The sequence below is a fragment of the Ranitomeya imitator genome, chromosome 1 (genome assembly GCF_032444005.1).
Source record: "Ranitomeya imitator isolate aRanImi1 chromosome 1, aRanImi1.pri, whole genome shotgun sequence".
NCBI classification, from domain to species: Eukaryota; Metazoa; Chordata; class Amphibia; order Anura; family Dendrobatidae; genus Ranitomeya; species Ranitomeya imitator.
In genome coordinates, this window is record NC_091282.1 from 853,265,638 (window position 1) to 853,285,948 (window position 20,311).

At 42.6% G+C, this 20,311-nt stretch overlaps 1 protein-coding gene across 4 annotated transcripts in view; it reads right to left on the minus strand.

The window, feature by feature from the left end:
* ADAMTS10 (ADAM metallopeptidase with thrombospondin type 1 motif 10) overlaps positions 1–20,311 on the minus strand; it is a 240,291-nt gene that overhangs the window by 60,864 nt on the left and 159,116 nt on the right. For all 4 annotated transcript variants that reach the window (XM_069741673.1, XM_069741682.1, XM_069741657.1 and 1 more), the window contains 3 exons: positions 17,545–17,668; positions 14,683–14,763; positions 7,388–7,554 (listed from right to left, as the gene is read on the minus strand). In XM_069741673.1, the coding sequence (XP_069597774.1) occupies positions 7,388–7,554; positions 14,683–14,763; positions 17,545–17,668 (372 nt within the window). The remainder of the gene's footprint in view (positions 1–7,387; positions 7,555–14,682; positions 14,764–17,544; positions 17,669–20,311) is intronic.

Here is a 20,311-nt window from a genome sequence, read left to right on the forward strand (position 1 = left end):
ACCCCAAGGGGGAAGGCTAAGCTGTCACTACATGAGATTCTTTTTGGTAGAGCAGCAAATTTGGGTTGTTATTTTCCACAACAACTGATGTTGAATACTGAGACTTTAACTGCTTATGTACAAGAATTATAAAAACGTTTAACTAAAGTGCATTCGCAAGTTTTTGCTTCCCTTCCAGATCCAGAAAATCTCGAAGGAGGCCACAAGTTGGAACCTGGTGATCAAGTCTACGTGAAAAGACACACCAGAAAGACTCTGGAACCGAGATTTGACGGACCTTTCCAAGTCCTGTTAACAACTCCAACAGCAGTCAAGCTTGAAGGAAAGGCATCATGGATACATGCAAGCCATTGCAAAAAAGCAGTATAAGACTCATGATATTGATGTTAATAATGTTAACCTCAACGGAGGCATGGGAAAGACTGAATTCTCTAGCCCCTTTGAACAATAGATTCGTACAACATCATAGAAAATTAGTGCATGACTTGTTAAATAATACGCAACCCCTGGCAGATTGTTGGATCTGTACCCATTCACCAGTATCAGCCACAAGTATACCTTTTCTAGCAGTTCCCGTGTCAGCTGAAGAAATATTCGCTTGGCCTAATTGTTCAGACAACCTGGCCAACAACCAACCTGGCAATACTAGACTATGGAATACTACAATCGCCATACCAATTGTGGGATGGGTAGAATTTCCTTGGTGGCAGGGCAATCTTACAGGAAAAATAGACAACTTACAATATTTAGCATTCAAGGGAGGAAAGTGGGTACCTAGGAATAAGACTGGATTAACTGATTTAGGACAGGTCCCCACTGAAAATCTACAGCTCAGTTTCAGTACAACCACCCCTTCCTCTGATGCTTTCAAACCTACAGTATTGGAAAGATACATACATAATAGAAAATGGGAACATTCTGAGTTGTTCCCCCAAGGTGATGCAGACAGTTGTACAAGTAAGCCGGGGAACCTGGTTTGTAATGAATCCAATGAGTATGTCAACGGAATGCATGTATGTGGGAATCCCGCAGCCGGGTACTGTAGCCCCTTGGGACAAAAACCCTCTTGGTGTATGCTTCAGAATGTATCTAGTTTTGTGGATTTGGCTCACAGATTGGTATTACAGCACTCAGCTTTGTGGGATCTGCCTGAGGGTACATTTTGGATATGCGGAGAAGGAGCATATAAATGGCTTCCCGTAGATATAAAGGGTACTTGTACATTAGGACGCCTAACCCCGGCTACTTTCATAATTTCAAATAAACAAGTGAATATGCAAGCCGTGCCCAAGCACACACTGTATAAAAGAGCTGCAGATAACTCACCACGTCCCTCGGGGAGGCCGCATATAGTACAAATGGGAATTTCCAACAAAATTGCTAGTACCATTTTTATTTATCCTATGTTAACACAAATGTGGGATAAATTAGTTAGAGCCACGGATTATCTAGATGATCAGATTTGGGATATATTGGACATATTAAATACTAGTATAGCTGTACAGAATCAGCTTATAATAGTCACTAACCAACATACCCTGGTATTGGATTACCTAACTGCCTCACAAGGGGGTATGTGTCAAATCATCGGACCCACCTGCTGTCATTATATAGACCCAAATAGTACTATGAGTATGAGATTTAAATTAAAAGACGTACAACGACTCAGGGATCAGTATGACAAAGACAATGACCAAAATAAGGATAGCTGGTGGTCAGATACCTTTTCTTTTCTTAACCCGGCCAATTGGTTCAGAGGGATCGGTGGGTGGGTTACCGGGATTATGCAAAGCCTAATACATACAGTTATGGTTATTGCAATTATATATGTATTATTCAAGGTTGTACTCAAGGGTATCTCGGTATGCACAAATAAATTTTGTGTAATGGATGCGAGAATATAAAGTTTTTTTTTGTAATATCACAAAAAGAATGACTAAAATGATCGACAAGGTTTTGAATGGAATATGTCAAAGGGGGGATTGTGAAGAGCAGAACAAAAATGATTACCTCAATGAACAAAAATTGAAAAAAAGAATTTGTGATAAATATTGACCTGTCCATTCAAGGACATTTTAGCTATAGTATGAAATCCTGTTTTTCTTGTCTGTGGAATTGCCTTTGTACTGTTTGTTGTGAAACTGCCGCCCACGAAACTGTTTTCTTTTCTTTCTTTCCTGTTTTGTCTTTTTGTTTAAACATGCAAAACTTGTATAACCACTAAACCTACTGAAACAGCTATATAAAGAAGGGATAGCACATTGAAGGCAGGCGTGTTTCAGAGACTTCCCAGTGATACACTATACAAGACGTGTCTTGTGTATTATTTCTGGTGATTCACCACTTCCAAAGGCTGCTCCGACTGAGTGTGATCCCGACAAGTGTGATAGGATTTTGTCTAGAGCTGAACGTCAAACATTCAGGCGTCAGAATAGGTTGTGTTTTTACTGCGGCGATTCTGCTCATGTTATTTCTGATTGCCCTAAGCATACTAAGAGAATCGCTAGTTCTGTTGCCATCAGTACTATACAACCTAAATTTCTGTTATCTGTGACCTTGATCTGCTCATTATCATCATTTTCTGTCATGGCATTTGTGGATTCAGGCGCCGCTCTGAACTTAATGGACTTAGAATTTGCCAGACGTTGTGGTTTTCCCTTGCAGCCTTTGCAGAACCCTATTCCTTTGAGGGGCATTGATGCTACACCGTTGGCTAAAAATAAACCTCAGTTTTGGACACAGCTGACCATGCGCATGGCGCCAGCCCATCAGGAAGATTGTCATTTTCTGGTGTTGCATAATTTGCATGATGATATTGTGCTGGGTTTTCCATGGTTGCAGCTACATAATCCGGTGTTAGATTGGAAATCCATGTCTGTGACTAGTTGGGGTTGTCAGGGGGTTCATGATCAGGTTCCTTTGATGTCAATCTCCTCTTCCCCCTCTTCTGAAGTTCCTGAGTTTTTGTCTGACTTCCAGGATGTATTCGATGAGCCTAAATCCAGTTCCCTTCCACCGCATAGGGACTGTGATTGTGCTATTGATTTGATTCCAGGTTGTAAGTTCCCTAAGGGTCGACTTTTCAACTTGTCTGTGCCTGAACATACCGCCATGCGGAGCTATATTAAGGAGTCTTTGGAGAAAGGGCATATTCGGCCATCCTCTTCACCGTTGGGAGCGGGGTTCTTTTTTGTTGCCAAGAAGGATGGCTCCTTGAGACCCTGTATTGATTATCGCCTCTTGAATAAGATCACGGTCAAGTTTCAATACCCCTTGCCTTTGCTTACTGATTTGTTTGCTAGGATTAAGGGGGCTAGCTGGTTTACTAAGATTGACCTTCGAGGGGCATATAATCTTATTCGTATCAAGCAGGGTGACGAATGGAAAACTGCATTTAATACGCCCGAAGGCCATTTTGAATACCTTGTGATGCCATTCGGACTCTCTAATGCCCCATCTGTGTTCCAATCCTTCATGCATGATATCTTTCGGAGTTATCTTGATAAATTCATGGTTGTATATTTGGATGATATTTTGATTTTTTCCAATGATTGGGAGTCTCATGTGAAACAGGTCAGGATGGTATTTCAGATCCTCCGTAATAATGCTTTATTTGTGAAGGGGTCAAAGTGCCTCTTTGGAGTGCAGAAGGTTTCTTTTTTGGGTTTCATTTTTTCTCCCTCATCTATAGAAATGGATCCGGTTAAGGTTCAGGCCATTCATGATTGGATTCAGCCCACATCTGTGAAGAGCCTTCAGAAATTCTTGGGCTTTGCTAATTTTTATCGTCGTTTCATTGCCAACTTCTCCAGTGTGGTTAAACCTCTGACCGATTTGACCAAAAAAGGCGCTGATGTGACGAATTGGTCCTCTGCGGCTGTTTCTGCCTTTCAGGAGCTTAAACGCCGATTTACTTCTGCCCCTGTGTTGCGTCAGCCAGATGTTTCTCTTCCATTTCAGGTTGAGGTTGACGCGTCTGAGATTGGGGCAGGGGCCGTTTTGTCTCAGAGGAGTTCTGATGGTTCCTTGATGAAACCGTGTGCCTTCTTTTCTCGGAAGTTTTCGCCTGCGGAACGCAATTATGATGTCGGCAATCGGGAGTTGTTGGCTATGAAGTGGGCATTTGAGGAGTGGCGACATTGGCTTGAGGGGGCCAAGCACCGTATTGTGGTCCTGACCGATCATAAGAATCTAATTTACCTCGAGTCTGCCAAACGGCTGAATCCTAGACAGGCTCGATGGTCCCTGTTTTTCTCCCATTTTGATTTTGTGGTCTCGTACATTCCTGGTACTAAGAATGTTAAGGCGGATGCCCTCTCTAGGAGTTTTTTTCCTGATTCTCCTGGGGTTCTTGAGCTGGTCGGCATTTTGAAGGAAGGGGTGATTCTTTCTGCCATCTCCCCTGATTTGCGACGGGTTCTTCAGGAATTTCAGGCTGATAAGCCTGACCGCTGTCCTGTGGGGAAACTGTTTGTTCCTGATAGATGGACTACTAAAGTGATTTCTGAGGTTCATTGTTCTGTGTTGGCTGGCCATCCTGGGATTTTTGGTACCAGAGACTTGATTAGTAGGTCCTTTTGGTGGCCTTCTTTGTCGCGAGATGTGCGTTCTTTTGTGCAGTCCTGTGGGATTTGTGCGCGGGCTAAGCCTTGCTGTTCCCGCGCTAGTGGGTTGCTTTTGCCATTACCGGTCCCCGAGAGGCCCTGGACACATATTTCTATGGATTTTATTTCCGATCTTCCTGTTTCCCAAAGAATGTCGGTTATCTGGGTTGTCCGTGACCGATTTTCTAAGATGGTTCATTTGGTGCCTTTGCCTAAATTGCCTTCTTCTTCTGATTTGGTCCCGTTGTTTTTTCAGCATGTGGTGCGTTTGCATGGTATTCCGGATAATATTGTGTCCGACAGAAGTTCCCAATTTGTTTCTAGGTTTTGGCGGGCCTTTTGTGCCAAGCTGGGCATTGATTTGTCTTTTTCCTCTGCATTTCATCCTCAGACAAATGGCCAGACTGAGCTAACTAATCAGACCTTGGAGACCTATTTGAGATGCATTGTGTCTACTGATCAGGATGATTGGGTGGCTTTTTTGCCATTGGCCGAGTTTGCCCTTAATAATCGGGCTAGTTCGGCTACTTTGGTTTCGCCTTTTTTTTTGTAATTTTGGTTTTCATCCTCGTTTTTCTTCTGGGCAGGTTGAGCCTTCTGACCTTCCTGGTGTGGATTCTGTGGTCGACAGGTTGCAGCAGATTTGGGCTTATGTGGTGGACAATTTGGTGCTGTCTCAGGAGGAGGCTCAACGTTTTGCTAATCGTCGTTGGTGTGTTGGTTCCCGGCTTCGGATTGGGGATCTGGTTTGGTTATCTTCCCGTCATGTTCCTATGAAGGTTTCTTCCCCTAAGTTTAAGCCTCGATTTATTGGTCCTTATAGGATTTCTGAGATTATTAATCCGGTGTCCTTTCGCCTGGCGCTTCCGGCCTCATTTGCTATTCATAATGTCTTCCATAAATCTTTGTTGCGGAAATATGTGGAGCCCGTTGTTCCCTCTGTTGATCCTCCGGCCCCTGTATTGGTCGATGGGGAGTTGGAATATGTTGTTGAGAAAATTTTCGATTCTCGTTTTTCGAGGCAGAAGCTTCAGTACCTTGTCAAGTGGAAGGGTTATGGCCAGGAGGATAATTCTTGGGTTTCTGCCTCTGATGTCCATGCCGTTGATTTGGTTCGTGCCTTTCATCGGGCTCATCCTGATCGGCCTGGGGGTTCTGGTGAGGGTTCGGTGACCCCTCCTCAAGGGGGGGGGTACTGTTGTGAATTCAGCTTTTGGGCTCCCTCCGGTGGTTGTAGAGGGTAATGCAGTTGGGCCTGGATTGCAGGAGTGGACATGTGTATCTACTAATTGCAGGACTGACTGGGGTATATAGCTTTGCAGGATCCTTTAGTCAGTGCCAGTTGTCCATTGTTCTTGAAGGATTCACTTCCCTGCTGGTCTCTCCAGTTTGCTGTGTTTTTCTACAAAGATAAGTCCTGGCTTTGTTTTTGCTGTCCACCTGCAGTGGACCTTATAGTTCTGTGGATTTTCATGTTTTTGTCCTGTCCAGCTTCGTCTGTGAAGGATTTTTTGCAGTCTAGCTATTTCTCTGGAGATGCAGATATACCCCCCATGTCTTTAGTCAGATGTGGTGATCCGTATTTTCTGTGGTGGATATTTTCTAGTGTTTTTATACTGACCACATAGTACTCTGTTCTATTCTTTCTTTTTAGCTAGTATGGCCTCCTATGCTAAAATCTGATTTCATATCTGCATATGTTTTTTCCCTCTCCTCTCACAGTCAATATTTGTGGGGGGCTATCTATCCTTTGGGGATTTTCTCTGAGGCAAGATAGGTTTCCTGTTTCTGTCTTTAGGGGTAGTTAGATCTTAGGCTGTGTCGAGGGGTCTAGGGAGTGTTAGGTACCCCCACGGTTGCTTTTAGTTGTGCTGCTAGGTTCAGGGTTTGCGGTCAGTACAGGGACCACCTTCTCCAGAGTACGTCTCATGCTGCTCCAAGGCCACCAGATCATAACACATAGTACTAAGAGGCTTGGTGGGCATCTGGGCCAGGTTCATGTTCAGCTGCAGAGATGGGTGGTTCTGGTTGCCCACATATCCCACCCCTGGGTGTGGTTCACATAATAATGTGGCCTATTTGTCTCACACATGGTCTGTGTGTTGAGATAAGAAGGCCTTCTGTGTGATGTCTTTACTAAACTGGAGGCTATCCAGCCTGTATGTCCTAGACTGTCACTAAAGTGCCATTATTGGAACCCTTTACTTTGTTTTGCCTGCACTGAAAGGCAGTTTATTTGTGGTGCAGTTTATGAGGACTGAAATAAACCAGCTGGACTTGTCAATAGAAGGAATTCCTGTGATACCTCATCCCTCTCCCGAGTGAGATGCATCACCACACTATCTATAATAATTAACAGTGAGCCCTGACTTTCTCTCCTTTGGCTGTAAAACCCTGCACTCCCCATCCTCACCTTTTTTAGTGTCTGTGATAGACCCCCATTTGGCTGCACTAGACCACGTGACATGATAAGTAGAAGGCATTATGTAGAAGGCTGCACCTGACATCATGTGAGTCTGTTCTCTGGCTGATGCAATGTGTGAAATTATGTTGGAAATTTTTTTTCTTTGCAGTCCGCGTGAATCAAATCACAAATTGTTGGAGCCTGCAATTTTCAGGAAATTTGATGAGATCGCAGATCGATTTGATCATCTCAAAAAGAGAATTCCTTTTGCAATATATGTAACTATAAAGAGAAGCAGGTTTTACAACTTATTAGAAATTAGGAAACTTGTCCTACAAATGACATACATCTCTTCACAGAACAAATAATAACTTTTTACCATAAGAACCAATGTTGCATTAGTGGGCCCTAAAGCTTCAAGTGACTCTGGTTCATCCTGAGGTCTTCTATAGAGAAACAAGGTCCCAGCAGCATCAAATTTCCTTGGTGTGTCTGGTTGAAGTTTGCCATTAATAAAGTATTCACTCCCATTGCTTTCTTTCAGAGCTACAAAATACACAATAAATATGTATTGTTATTAATTGAATGAAAAACCAAAGCACTCCTTAAATGCAGGGAAGAGAATTATGGTATGTTTAATCATGTGTCAGTATGTCAGAGTCAGAGGAACCACACTTTACAGGCTAACCTACGTTTTCATACGCCTGATCTTGGTCAGGTTTATTAGGAGTAATGAAGTACTGTAGATGCTCTTATTATTTTGCTATATAGTTCCATTGATTCTATGATGTTCTGTGAGGGAACAATATATAATTATTTCCAATATAGCTAAATATAAACTAAGGTGTATGATAATGATGATATAATAGACTTTCTAAAAAATTGTCTTCAGCAAACATCACAGTCAGTAATGTATCTACTAGGGGGACACATGGGGGGGTCACTCACTCACATGGCATGGCTCCCCAGGATCCTTGGTTAGGTGAGTATATACATAGTATACAGTTGAAACCAGAAGTTTACATACACTATATAAAAAGACACATATGCATATTTTTCTCAATATCTGACATGAAATCAGAATAAACTTTCGCCATTTTAGGTCAATTAGGATTTCCAGAATTAAGAATAATTTGTCAAATTCCAGAATAATGAGAGAGAATGTTTTAAGGTATTTTTATTACTTACTGCAAAGTCAAAAGTTTACATTCACTAAGATTACTATGCCTTTAAACAGTTCTGGACTGCCCATATGATGATGTCATGCCTTTGAAAGCTTTTGGTAGGTTTTTTGGCAACACCTGAGTTAATTAGAGACACACAGGTGGATGTATTTTAAAGCACACCTGAAACTCACTGCTTCTTTGTGTAGCATCATGGGAAAGTCTCAAGAAATCAGCCAAGACATCAGGAAGAGAATAGTGGACTTGCACATGTCTGGTTCATCCTTGGGTACAATTTCAATATACCTGAAGGTGCTTTGTTCATCTGTACAAACAGTTATACACAAGTACAAGCAAGATGGGAATGTCCAGTCATCATAGCGCTCAGGAAGGAGATGGGTTCTGGGTCCCAGAAATGAACATGCTTTGGTCCAACATGTGCATATCATCCCAAGGACAAAAGCAAAAGACCTTGTGAAGATGAAGGCAGAAACTAGTAAGATTGTGTCAATATCCACAGTGAAACGAGTGCTGTACCTGTATAAAGACCCTACTTTTGGAGACGTGTCCTGTGGTCTTATGAAACTAAAATTGAACTTTCTGGGCATAATGACCATCCTTACATTTGGAGGAAAAAGGGAGAAGCCTGGAAGCCTAAAAACAGCCGCATCATGGCAGAATCATGTTTTGGGGTTGTTTTGCTGCAGGAGGAACTGGTGCACTTCACAAAATAAATGGCATCATGAGGAAAGAAGGTTATGTGGCTATACTGAAGCAACATCTCAAGACATCAGGCAGGAAGTTAAAGCTTGGGCGGAAATGGGTCTTCAAAATGGACAATGACCCGAAGCATACTGCCAAAATGGTAACAAAGTGGCTTAAGGATAACAAAGGCAATGTTTTGTAGTGGCCATCACAAAGCCCTGTTCTCAATCCTATTGAAAATTTATGGGCAAAACTGAAAAGGCAGGTGCAAGCAAGGCGACCTGCAAAGCTGGATCAGTTACACCAGTTTTGTCAGGAGGAATGGGCCCAAATTACAAGCATCATATAATTTGTAGTGCAATTACTCCTGAGTACATTGATATCCATATGAGGGAGAAAACTACTGTTGGGCACACGGTAGGGTTCAGAAGGGAAGGAGAATCATTTGTATTTTTGACTGTAAAATTTCCAGGAATCATTAGAGGACGTCATGTCCCATTTGGACAGCCCCTGATGTGCCTAAACATTGGAAACCCCCCAAAAGTGACCCCATTTTGGAAACTAGACACCTCAAGGAATTAATTTAGGTTTGTGGTGAGCACCTTGAACCCCCAGGTGCTTCACAAAAGTTTATAACATTGAGATGTGAAAAGGGTAACAAGAGAAATTGCTTGATACAATTTCTAGTGCAATTTCTCCTCAGTACGCTTATACCCCATATGATGTAGAAAACTACTGTTTGGGCGCACGGCAGGGCTCGGAAGGGAAGGAACGTCATTTGACTTTTTGAATGTAAAATTTCCTGGAATCATTAGCGGATGTAATTGCCATTTGGAGAGCCCATGATGTGCCAAAACAGTGGAAGCCCCACAAAAGTGAGCTCATTTTGGAAACTAGACTCCTCAAGGAATGACTTCAGAGGTGTGGTGAGCACCTTGAACCCCAGCTGTTACTAACAAGTCCATATAAGCGTAGGGTACTAATCCTGGCCCAGTCTCATGTCTTGGGTGGGCATCTAGGAGTAGACAAAACTCAAGATCCGGTCCTTCAAAGGTTCTACTGGCCTGGGTGTCACAGAGAGATTGTTAACTACTGCAGGTCCTGCCCTACTTGTCAGCTAACTGCTTATGTGTCCCACTTCCAAAGCGCTCTAGTTCTGTTGCCCATTTTAGAGGTCCCAATTGACTTGATTGTCATGAACCATGTAGGGCCTCTAGTTATGTCTGCCAGGGGGCACCAATACATCCTATTAGTGATGTACTATGCAACCCCCTCCACCATGAGCATAGCTCGAGAGTTAGCTCATATTTTTTCTCAGAGGGGCCTGCCTGCCAAAGAAGATCCTGATAGACTAAGGAACTCCATTTATGTCCAAAATGATGAGGGAATTGTATAAGGCTTCCAGATTACACAACTCTGGACGTCTGTGTACTATCCACAGATGGATAGCCTGGTGGAGAGGTTCAACAAGACCTTGAAGTCCATGCTGAAGAAGCTCATGCAGAAGGATGGCCGAGACTGGGATTGCCTTTTTCCATAAATGTTCTCTATCAGGGAAATCCCACAGGCCTCTTTGGGCTTTTCACCGTACGAGCTGCTATACGGACGGGACCTTCATGAACTTCTGAATATTGCAAAGGAGACCTGGGAAGCACAGGTTACACCCCACGGGAGCATCATCGAGCATGTCTCCCACATGCAGGACCGTAACGCAAGGGTGATGCCGATTGTGAAGGATAGCCTCCTTCAAGCACAAGAGGCCCAAGCAATCAGGCAGCAAGACTAAGACAGTTAAGCTCTGTAGACCTGGTGTTGGTGTTGTTCCGCACAGTGGAAAATAAGTTTCTGGCCAAGTGGAAAATTGAGTGACGTCAACTACAAGGTCCACCAACCAGGGATATGAAAGCCTTACCTGGTGTACCACATTAACCTGCTCAAACCATGGTGAAACAGGGAACGGGTGGAAGCTACGTGCCTGGGGGCATCCCTGAAGCCAGGGTCGAGGATGTCACAGTGGCAGAGATGCTGTCACCAGCTCAGAAGCAACAGTGCCGAAAGCTGCTTCAGTGGAACCGGAAACTGCTGTCGGAGTTGCCAGGTTGTACACACATCACGGAGCATGAAATCCTGATGGAACCACATGTGAGGGCGAACCAAAAGCCGAATTGGATTTCTGATGCGAGATAATCTCCAAGAAGGTAAGGAGAATGTTGAGCCTTGGAGTCCTTGAGGAGTTAAAAAGCAGCTGTTCCAGTCCCATTGCCCTTGTGCCAAAACTGGACGGTGAGTGGCATTTCTGTAACAACTACAGGAAGCTAAACGAGGTGTCCAAGTTCGATTCATATCCAATGTCCCAGGTAATTGAGCTCATTGAGAGGCTAGGGTCAGCCAGATATATTATCATCCTGAACCTAACAAAAGGATACTGGCAAATTCTTCTGTCCCCAAGTGCCAAGGTGAAGACAGACTTCTCTATGCCTGACGAATGCTTTCCATACACCAGGATGCCATTCGGTCTGAAAGGAGACCCAGCTACCTTCAAGAGGGCCAAGAACTAGATCCTGGCCTCTCACAAAAAGTACGCCACCGCCTATCTGGACTACATCGTGATCTTCAGCCCGGATTGGGGATTTTACCTGCAGAAGGTCTAGGCGGTGCTGGATGTACTGAGGAAGGCAGTGTTTACCATAAACTCAAAGAAGTGTGCCGTGGTTAAGGAAGAGGCAAAATATTTTGTCTACATGGTTGGGAGGGGCAAAATAAAGCCACAAGTAAATATGGTGGAGGCAATCCAAAATTGGCTGCAACCGGTCTCCAAAAAGCAAGTTCAGACCTTTCTGAGAATTGTAGGATACTATCATCAATTTATTTCAAATTTCACCATGATAGCTGCCCCTCTGATTGATCTTAAGGGCACAAAGACGTCGATGGCCAAGTGATCCTCTGAAGTGGAGATGGCATTCCTGGAGTTGAAGCTCGCCTTATGCAAGCAGCCGTTCTTGGTTGAACCTGACTTCACAAAGGAGTTCGTGATCCAGATGGACGCCTTCGAGGTCGGGTTGGGATTTGTGTTGACCCAGGCAGTAGATGAGGATGAACGTCCAGTCCTATACCTGAGTAGGAAATTCTTCTTCTGACTATGCCATCGTAGAGAAAGAGTGCTTGGCCATCAAAGTGAGGCACTACCTATTAGGCAAGAAGTTCAGGTTAGTCTCATGCGTCCCTGAGATGGATGAGGGAAAGAAGGTCATTACGAGTTCATAGACACCAAGCATGTCTAGGTTCTTTTTCATCTAAGTAGTGAAAAAAAAATTCCCAAATTTGCTAAAAAAAAAAATTGCGCCATTTTCCGATATCTGTAGCATCTCCAATTTCTGTGATCTGGGGGTTGGGTGAGGGCTTATTTTTTGCGTGCCGAGCTGACGTTTTTAATTATACCACTGTTGTGCAGATACGCTTTTTTGATCGCCCGTTATTGCATTTTAATGCAATATCGCCGCAACCAAAAAAACGTAATTTTGGTGTTTTAATTTTTTTTCTCGCTACGCCGTTTAGCGATCAGGTTAATCCTTTTTTTTTATTGATAGATCGGGCGATTCTGAAAACAGCGATACCAAGTATGTGTAGGTTTGATTTTTTTTTAATTGTTTTATTTTGATTGGGGCGAAATGGGGGACATTTGAACTTTTATATATATATATATATATATATATATATATGTATATATATATATATATATACCAGATTGTGGCCCGATTCTAACACATCGGGTATTCTAGAATATGCATGTCCCCGTAGTATATGGACAATGATGATTCCAGAATTCGCGGCAGACTGTGCCCGTCGCTGATTGGTCGAGGCAACCTTTATGACATCATCGTCGCCATGGCAACCATTATGACATCTACGTCGATACTGTGCCCGTCACTGAATCGGAAACGTGGGATTTCTACGTCCTTTATGAATGACATCATCATCGCTGTGCCCGTTGCTGATTGGTCGAGGCCGGACGGCCTCGACTAATCAGAGATGCGGGATGTCTACGTCCTTTATGACATCATCGTCGCTGTGCCCGTCGCTGATTGGTCGAGGCCTGGCGGCCTTGACCAATCAGAGACGCGGGATTTCCAGGACAGACAGACAGACAGAAAAACCCTTAGACAATCTGCGACGGGGACAGCGACAATGATGTCATAAAGGACGTAGACATCCCGCGTCTCTGATTGGTCGAGGCCGCCAGCGACCAATCAGCGACAGGCACAGTATCGACGTAGATGTCATAATGGTTGCCATGGCGACGATGATGTCATAAAGGTTGCCTCGACCAATCAGCGACGGGCACAGTCTGCCGCGAATTCTGGAATCATCATTGTCCATATACTACGGGGACATGCATATTCTAGAATACCCGATGCGTTAGAATAGGGCCACAATCTAGTTATATATATATATATATATATATATATATAAATATATATATATATATATATATATTTTTTTTTTTTTTTTTAATTTTTAAACACTTTTTTTTTGTCAGGCTTCAATAGCCTCCATAGGAGACTAGAAGCATGCACTACACGATCGCCTCTGCTACACAGAGGTGAAGTACAGATCACCTCTATGTAGCAGAAATGCAGCATTGTTTTGAGTGCCGACCACAGGGTGGCGCTCACAGCAATCTGCCATCAACAACCATAGAGGTCTCAAGGAGACCTCAGGTTGTTATGGCAATGCACCGCTGACCCCCGATCATGTGAAGGGGTCAGCGGTGCGAGCGCTTCTTGCCACACGGCCGGCGGCGCTTGTTAAATTTAATGTGCGTGGGCAGATTGCAATTCCACTCTCGCCCATTTTCGGCCAGATGTCATCTGTTGATAACAGCTGACACCGCCGGAGCCCACCTCAAAGCGGGGGATACTGCCAGCTGACGTACTATCCGGGCAGCTGGCAGAAAGGGGTTAAAATCTGCATAAACATTTAAACCTGCATAAAATAGAAATATACCAGAACATTTATTTATGGTTGTCCTGAAGAAGGACTCGGTGGACTCTGAAACGCATAATAAACCTACACAAACCACTAATTGTTTCTTATTCGGGAAAGTGCAGACACAGTTCCAATCCTGTTGTTTCACAGGAGCTGCTGCAACTGTTTTTTCAGGCTCTGTAAGAGTTGTATCTCACTCAACCTCATAAGGTGAGCAGTTCTACCTTTAATTATCAATATTGATGAGCGAGCGTGCTTGGATAAGGTGTTATCCGAATAGAGTATCTTTGGTGTTCTAGTCGCTGAGGCTGCATGTCTCGCAGCTGTTCGACAGCCGCAACACATGTAGGGTTTACCTGTTTGTTAGGCAATCCCTGCATGTGCTGCGGCTGTCGAAAGGCAGAAAACGGTCATCTCCTATCTTAGTAATGGGAAAGTCTGCCTTCACTGAACACAGATTTTACAGATTTTACCTATGATTCGAGAGTAAAACATCAGTCCAGGAGCAGTAAGATTTCTCTGACAAAATATATAACAAAGTTGCCTATTTTTAACAATAATTTTGATTTATGAAATTAAATTTAAAATAACAATAACTTTTTAATCGGGTTATTTCCAGAGCAAACAACTGAGATGGACCAGTGGTTCTCTTAAAGAGAAAAACTTTTAAATCAACCCATTTTTCACATTAAAACACTGAGACCTAATACCACCTTGTGAATTGTTATTCTAGCATTGACTTAATTAAGTTCTTCTATAAAATGAAATATTACTATGATTTTTTAACCTTTGCCATGATCTTAACATCTCTTCTACTCACCCAGGTAGTTTTTTGATACATTGAGCTGACGAATGTTAATATGGACAGAACCTTTGGGTATCCAGACTACCTCCTCATATCCTTGAGAAATGGGGGAGGGAGAGAGGGGGAACAAGCTGTAAGAGAGATGTTGAACAAAACACTCAATCTTGTAAGGACATCACTCACATCCATACAGCAGAAGTTTTCTCACTCTCACATGCCACAAATACAGTAATTAATCTGTGCACGTATTTAGCATGCATTAAAATATTTAACAGGACTATTGATAATGAAGTCATCTCAATACTGGTACACTGCCCACCCAATACCCAATATGACCACTTAGCGTAAACCAAGATGGTAGTGCCAAAGTACTTTACAACTACTTGTTTTTAACGAAACTTTCTCCCTGTCTATGGAGGCCATTGACGTGAGCAACCATCTCCTTCACTCTCTGTTCAATTTGTACTATATGAGATACCTGTCCATGGTCCCACCCCTCTTACCGATTGCAATGTTGGCAGTATCCTTACATTGCACACAAGGGGTTACCCTGTGCAGCTGTCACAGTTTTAAAGGGAATAAAACACCATTTCAAGAGAGTCGGTCACCCCTAAAACTCCAACTGCTAATATGGACATATAGGGGACTTAGCCACTATGAAATAATTTTTTTTGTACTATCACTGCTTTTGCTGCCCAAAAATTGAGGTTTTTTTCAATATGTAATTCACGGTTCGTTAATGCACCCTTGATGAGGTCAAGGACTCTATGCACTATTCCGGCCCCTCAATTGGCATGGGGCTCACTATCCCTTAGCTTAATTGACAATACTTTCTTAGGCCAGCGTCACACTAGGCGTAAGTAAATACGGTCCATTTTTTACGGCCGTAATACGCAGTAATTTTCCCAAAACACTGTTCCGTATTCAATGTGAGGATGCACTTTTTACGCACAAATTTATACGTGTGTCATCCGTATGGCTTCCGTACGGCGATTTTTTCTCACAGGCTTTCAAAATGGACATATCATGGTTCCATCGACTCAAATATTTTTAAAAACACATATACAGTCTATATATATATATATATATATATATATATATATATATGTCAGTGAGACACATATATCTGTTTATTTATATTTAATTCAGCGCTAGATAGCAGAAAAGCAGGTAATTCAATTGCCGGCTTTTCCTATCTCCTTCACAAACCCGACAGGATATGAGACATGGTTTACATACAGTAAACCATCTCATATCCGTTCTTTTATTACATATTCCTCTTTAGTAATGTAAGAAGTGTCTTCGTGTCAAATTTGGGGTCTCTAGCTATTAATTTAAAGGGTTAAATCACGGGAAAAATTGGCGTGGGCTCCCACGCAATTTTCTCCACCAGAGTGGGAAAGCCAGTGACTGAGGGCAGACATTAATAGCCTAGAGAGGGACCATGGTTATAGGACCCCCCTGGCTAAAAACATCTGCCCCCAGCCACCCCAGAAAAGGCACATCTGGAAGATGCGCCTATTCTGGCACTTGGCCTCTCTCTTCCCACTCCCCTGTAGTGGTGGGATATGGGGTAATGAAGGGTTAATGTCACCTTGCTATTGTAAGGTGACATTAAGCCAGGTTAATAATGGAGAGGCGTCAATTATGACACTTATCCATTATTAATCCAATAGTACGAAATGGTTAATAAAACACACACACATTATTGAAAAGTATTTTAATGAAACAAAGTTAAAAAACAAACAACAATATTCCATACCTTCCGTCGTTACAGTCTTGTCCCACGCTGTAAATCCATCTGAAGGGGTTAAATCATTTTACACCCAGGAGCCTGCTAAGCCTGTGCATCAGTGTTACAGTTAGGAGCGAATAAAGAGACTGACAGTGTGTGCACGCTGCTGCGGTCAGGGAGTGTCACTGTGCCCTTGCGTTTCATTCAAAGCAGTGCTTGATCTGGGCAGTGTTATCAAAGGGACAATGTACCCTATGCTAAATGAGGGGGCTGAATGGTGAACAGAGCTATTGCCCATACAAAAGCAGTGAAATCTATAAGATAGGCATAATTTTAGTGGGAACTGAGTCCCCAATATGACTATTCCAGCAGTTTACTTGGAGTTTTGGGGGTGACATATTTACTGTAGAACAACTTTGTAAGTTAAGGTCTGACCTCCAAAAAGAGTTATGGGAGGTGTTTAATGCTGCTTTAATATATGATCACCCAGAGGTTTGTATGTGAATTGTACCCTGTCAAGGGTTTTGCTTGCTTGCAATAAGGCTACGTTCACATTTGTGTTCTGCCGGGCTGCATCGGGCGCAGCCGCGGCGACGCATGCGCCCCTATATTTAACATGGGGGCGCATGGACATGCATTTGCATGCGTTTTGCGATGCATGCGGGTTTTTTTGCCGCAAGCGTTAGGGCGCAGAGGACGCAGCAAGATGCATTTTTTTCGCGTCCAAAATCCGGCAAAAAAGGACGCATGCATCGCAAAACTATGCGTTTTAGCGTGCGTTTTTGTGCGTTTTTGTTTGCGTTGTGCGTTGCGTTGCCGACGCAACAGTGCACAACGCAAATGTGAATGTAGCCTAATGTATTTAATTTGTATATTTAAGAATTTGTATAATTGAAAACTTAAGCCCTGTAACAAAATTAATGGAAAAGTACTTTGCCATCTGTATTCGTAAGTTATCCCATTGTCTAGATGTTAGATTCTAGTGATGATGGAGATACATGGAGTATGTTTCTGCATCTGCTGCTTTAGTTTGACATAACTGTACAAAGTAACCATTCTTGTCACAGTCGCTATTGGAATTAATTTTGAAGAGTACACATTTCTATACAGCTGTATATGGTCCTTTCAGTTTTATTTCTTACCTGTCTCATGTAGCGACTGGTTGAAGAATCCCTCAATAGTCTCACATGTATTTCCATCACCGCCACACACTCGACATTTGTCTTCTCTGGCATCAGATCCCAAAATCCGATCACAGCCAACGTGCTAATAGCAAATAAATCAATTTCAATTATACATAAACAGTCAGTATATGTACAGTTAGGTCCATATATATTTGGACAGAGACAACGTTTTTCTAATTTTGGTTATAGACATTACCACAAGGAATTTTAAACAAAACAATTCAGATACAGTCGAAGTTCAGACTTTCAGCTTTCATTTGAGGGTATCCACATTAAAATTGGATGAAGGGTTTAGGAGCTTCAGCTCCTTAACATGTGCCACCCTGTTTTTAAAGGGACCAAAATTAATTGGCCAATTGACTCCAAAGCTATTTCATGGACAGGTGTGGGCAATCCCTTCGTTATGTCATTCTCAATTAAGCAGATAAAAGGCCTGGAGTTGATTTGAGGTGTGGTGCTTGCATTTGGAAGGTATTGCTGTGAAGTAAACATGCGGTCAAAGGAGCTCTCCATGCAGGTGAAACAAGCCATCCTTAAGCTGCGAAAACAGAAAAAAAAAACATCCGAGAAATTGCTACAATATTAGGAGTGGCAAAATCTACAATTTGGTACATCCTGAGAAAGAAAGAAAGCACTGGTGAACTCATCAATGCAAAAAGACCTGGGCACCCACGGGAGACAACAGTGGTGGATGATCGCAGAATAATCTCCATGGTGAAGAGAAACCCCTTCACAACAGCCAACCAAGTGAACAACACTCTCCAGGAGGTCGGCGTATCAATATTCAAATCTACCATAAAGAGAAGACTGCATGAAAGTAAATACAGAGGGTTCACTGCACGGTGCAAGCCACTCAGAAGCATCAAGAATAAAAAGGCTAGACGGGACTTTGCTAAAAAAACATCTAAAAAATCCAGCACAGTTCTGGAAGAACATTCTTTGGACAGATGAAACCAAGATCAACCTCTACCAGAATGATGGAAAGAGAAAAGTTTGGCGAAGGCGTGGTACAGCTCATGATCCAAAGTATACCACATCATCTGTAAAACTCGGCAGAGGCAGTGTGATGGCTTGGGCATGCATGGCTGCCAGTGGCACTGGGTCACTAGTGTTTATTGATGATGTAACACAGGACAAAAGCAGCCGAATGAATTCTGAGGTATTCAGAGCCATACTGTGTGCTCAGATCCAGCCAAATGCAGCCAAACTGATTGGTCGTCTTTTCATACTACAGATGGACAATGACCCAAAACATAAAGCCAAAGCAACCCAGGAGTTTATTAAAGCAAAGAAGTGGAATATTCTTGAATGGCCAAGTCAGTCACCTGATCTCAACCCAATTGAGCATGCATTTCAGTTGTTAAAGACTAAACTTCAGACAGAAAGGCCCACAAACAAACAGCAACTGAAAGCCACCGCAGTGAAGGCCTGGCAGAGCATCACAAAGGAGGAAACACAGTGTCTGGTGATGTCCATGAGTTCAAGACTTCAGGCAGTCATTGCCAACAAAGGGTTTTCAACCAAGTACTAAAAATGAACATTTTATTTAAAATTATTGAATCTGTCCAATTACTTTTGGTCCCTTTAAAAAACAGGGTGGCACATGTTAGGGAGCTGAAACTCCTAAACCCTTCATCCAATGTTAATGTGGATACCTTTAAATGAAAGCTGAAAGTCTGATCTTCAACTGCATCTGAATTGTTTTGTTTAAAATTCATTGTGGTAATGTCTATAACCAAAATTAGAAAAATGTTCTCTCTGTCCAAATAAATATGGACCTAAGTGTATAATATGCATAATATTTGGATGTATAATCTGCATCTAATTTTCTACAGTCATCATATAAATAGAAGTTTATCAAGTGTCAATGGACTGGTGCTCGCTATGGTCAGATTGTTTTCTGTGTAAATTGGGCCTTCGGAAACTTTGATTAACCCCATGGTGATATTTTCTGTATAAATCACAGTAATCAAAACCCTGGATGAATTGTCTTGCCCCAATGATGGATTATTTACAAATTGCTATAACAAACCCTAACTAAAGATTCAATAATAATTATTAAAATGGAACTTCCCTTTTTCAACTTAATATTGTGTGCTGTTTAAAACTACAGTGTCTGCATAGGCCACTATATAGACTTCTTATTATTTTGTAGCTATTGATTTAATTAAAACTTTTCAGTCCCTTTATGTTAGGCGGCGGGATTCTCTCACTGTACAGGATAGATCCCAAGCCTTATGTGCCTCTGCAGTCTCCCATTGACGTTCAGCCGCTGCTGAACATAGACGTCGGTCCCAGCATCTTGCTCAGGCTTGAGGTATTTGTTTGGTTACTCCTGAATCTACAACCAAGCCTAGCGTCAGTGGGGGTAATTAGCCACTTGGCTTCGCATATGGCTCCTACATGTGTGTGGTAAGGACAGTAGAGTTCCAGAGCAAGCACAAACCTAGTCAGGGTATTAAGCTCAGAACATCTCTTTTGCGAGTGACACAGCTCTGTTTCAGAGCATCTCTTTTGTTTCTGTGCGCGAGTGACATAGCTCAGTTGCAGACCTTTTTTGTTGTTTCTGTGTGCGAGTGACACAGCTCTGTTACAGAGCATCTCTTTCATTTCTGTGTGCGAGTGACACATCTCTGTTTCAGAGCATCTCTTTCATTTCTGTGTGCGAGTGACACATCTCTGTTTCAGAGCATCTCTTTCATTTCTGTGTGCAGATGACACATCT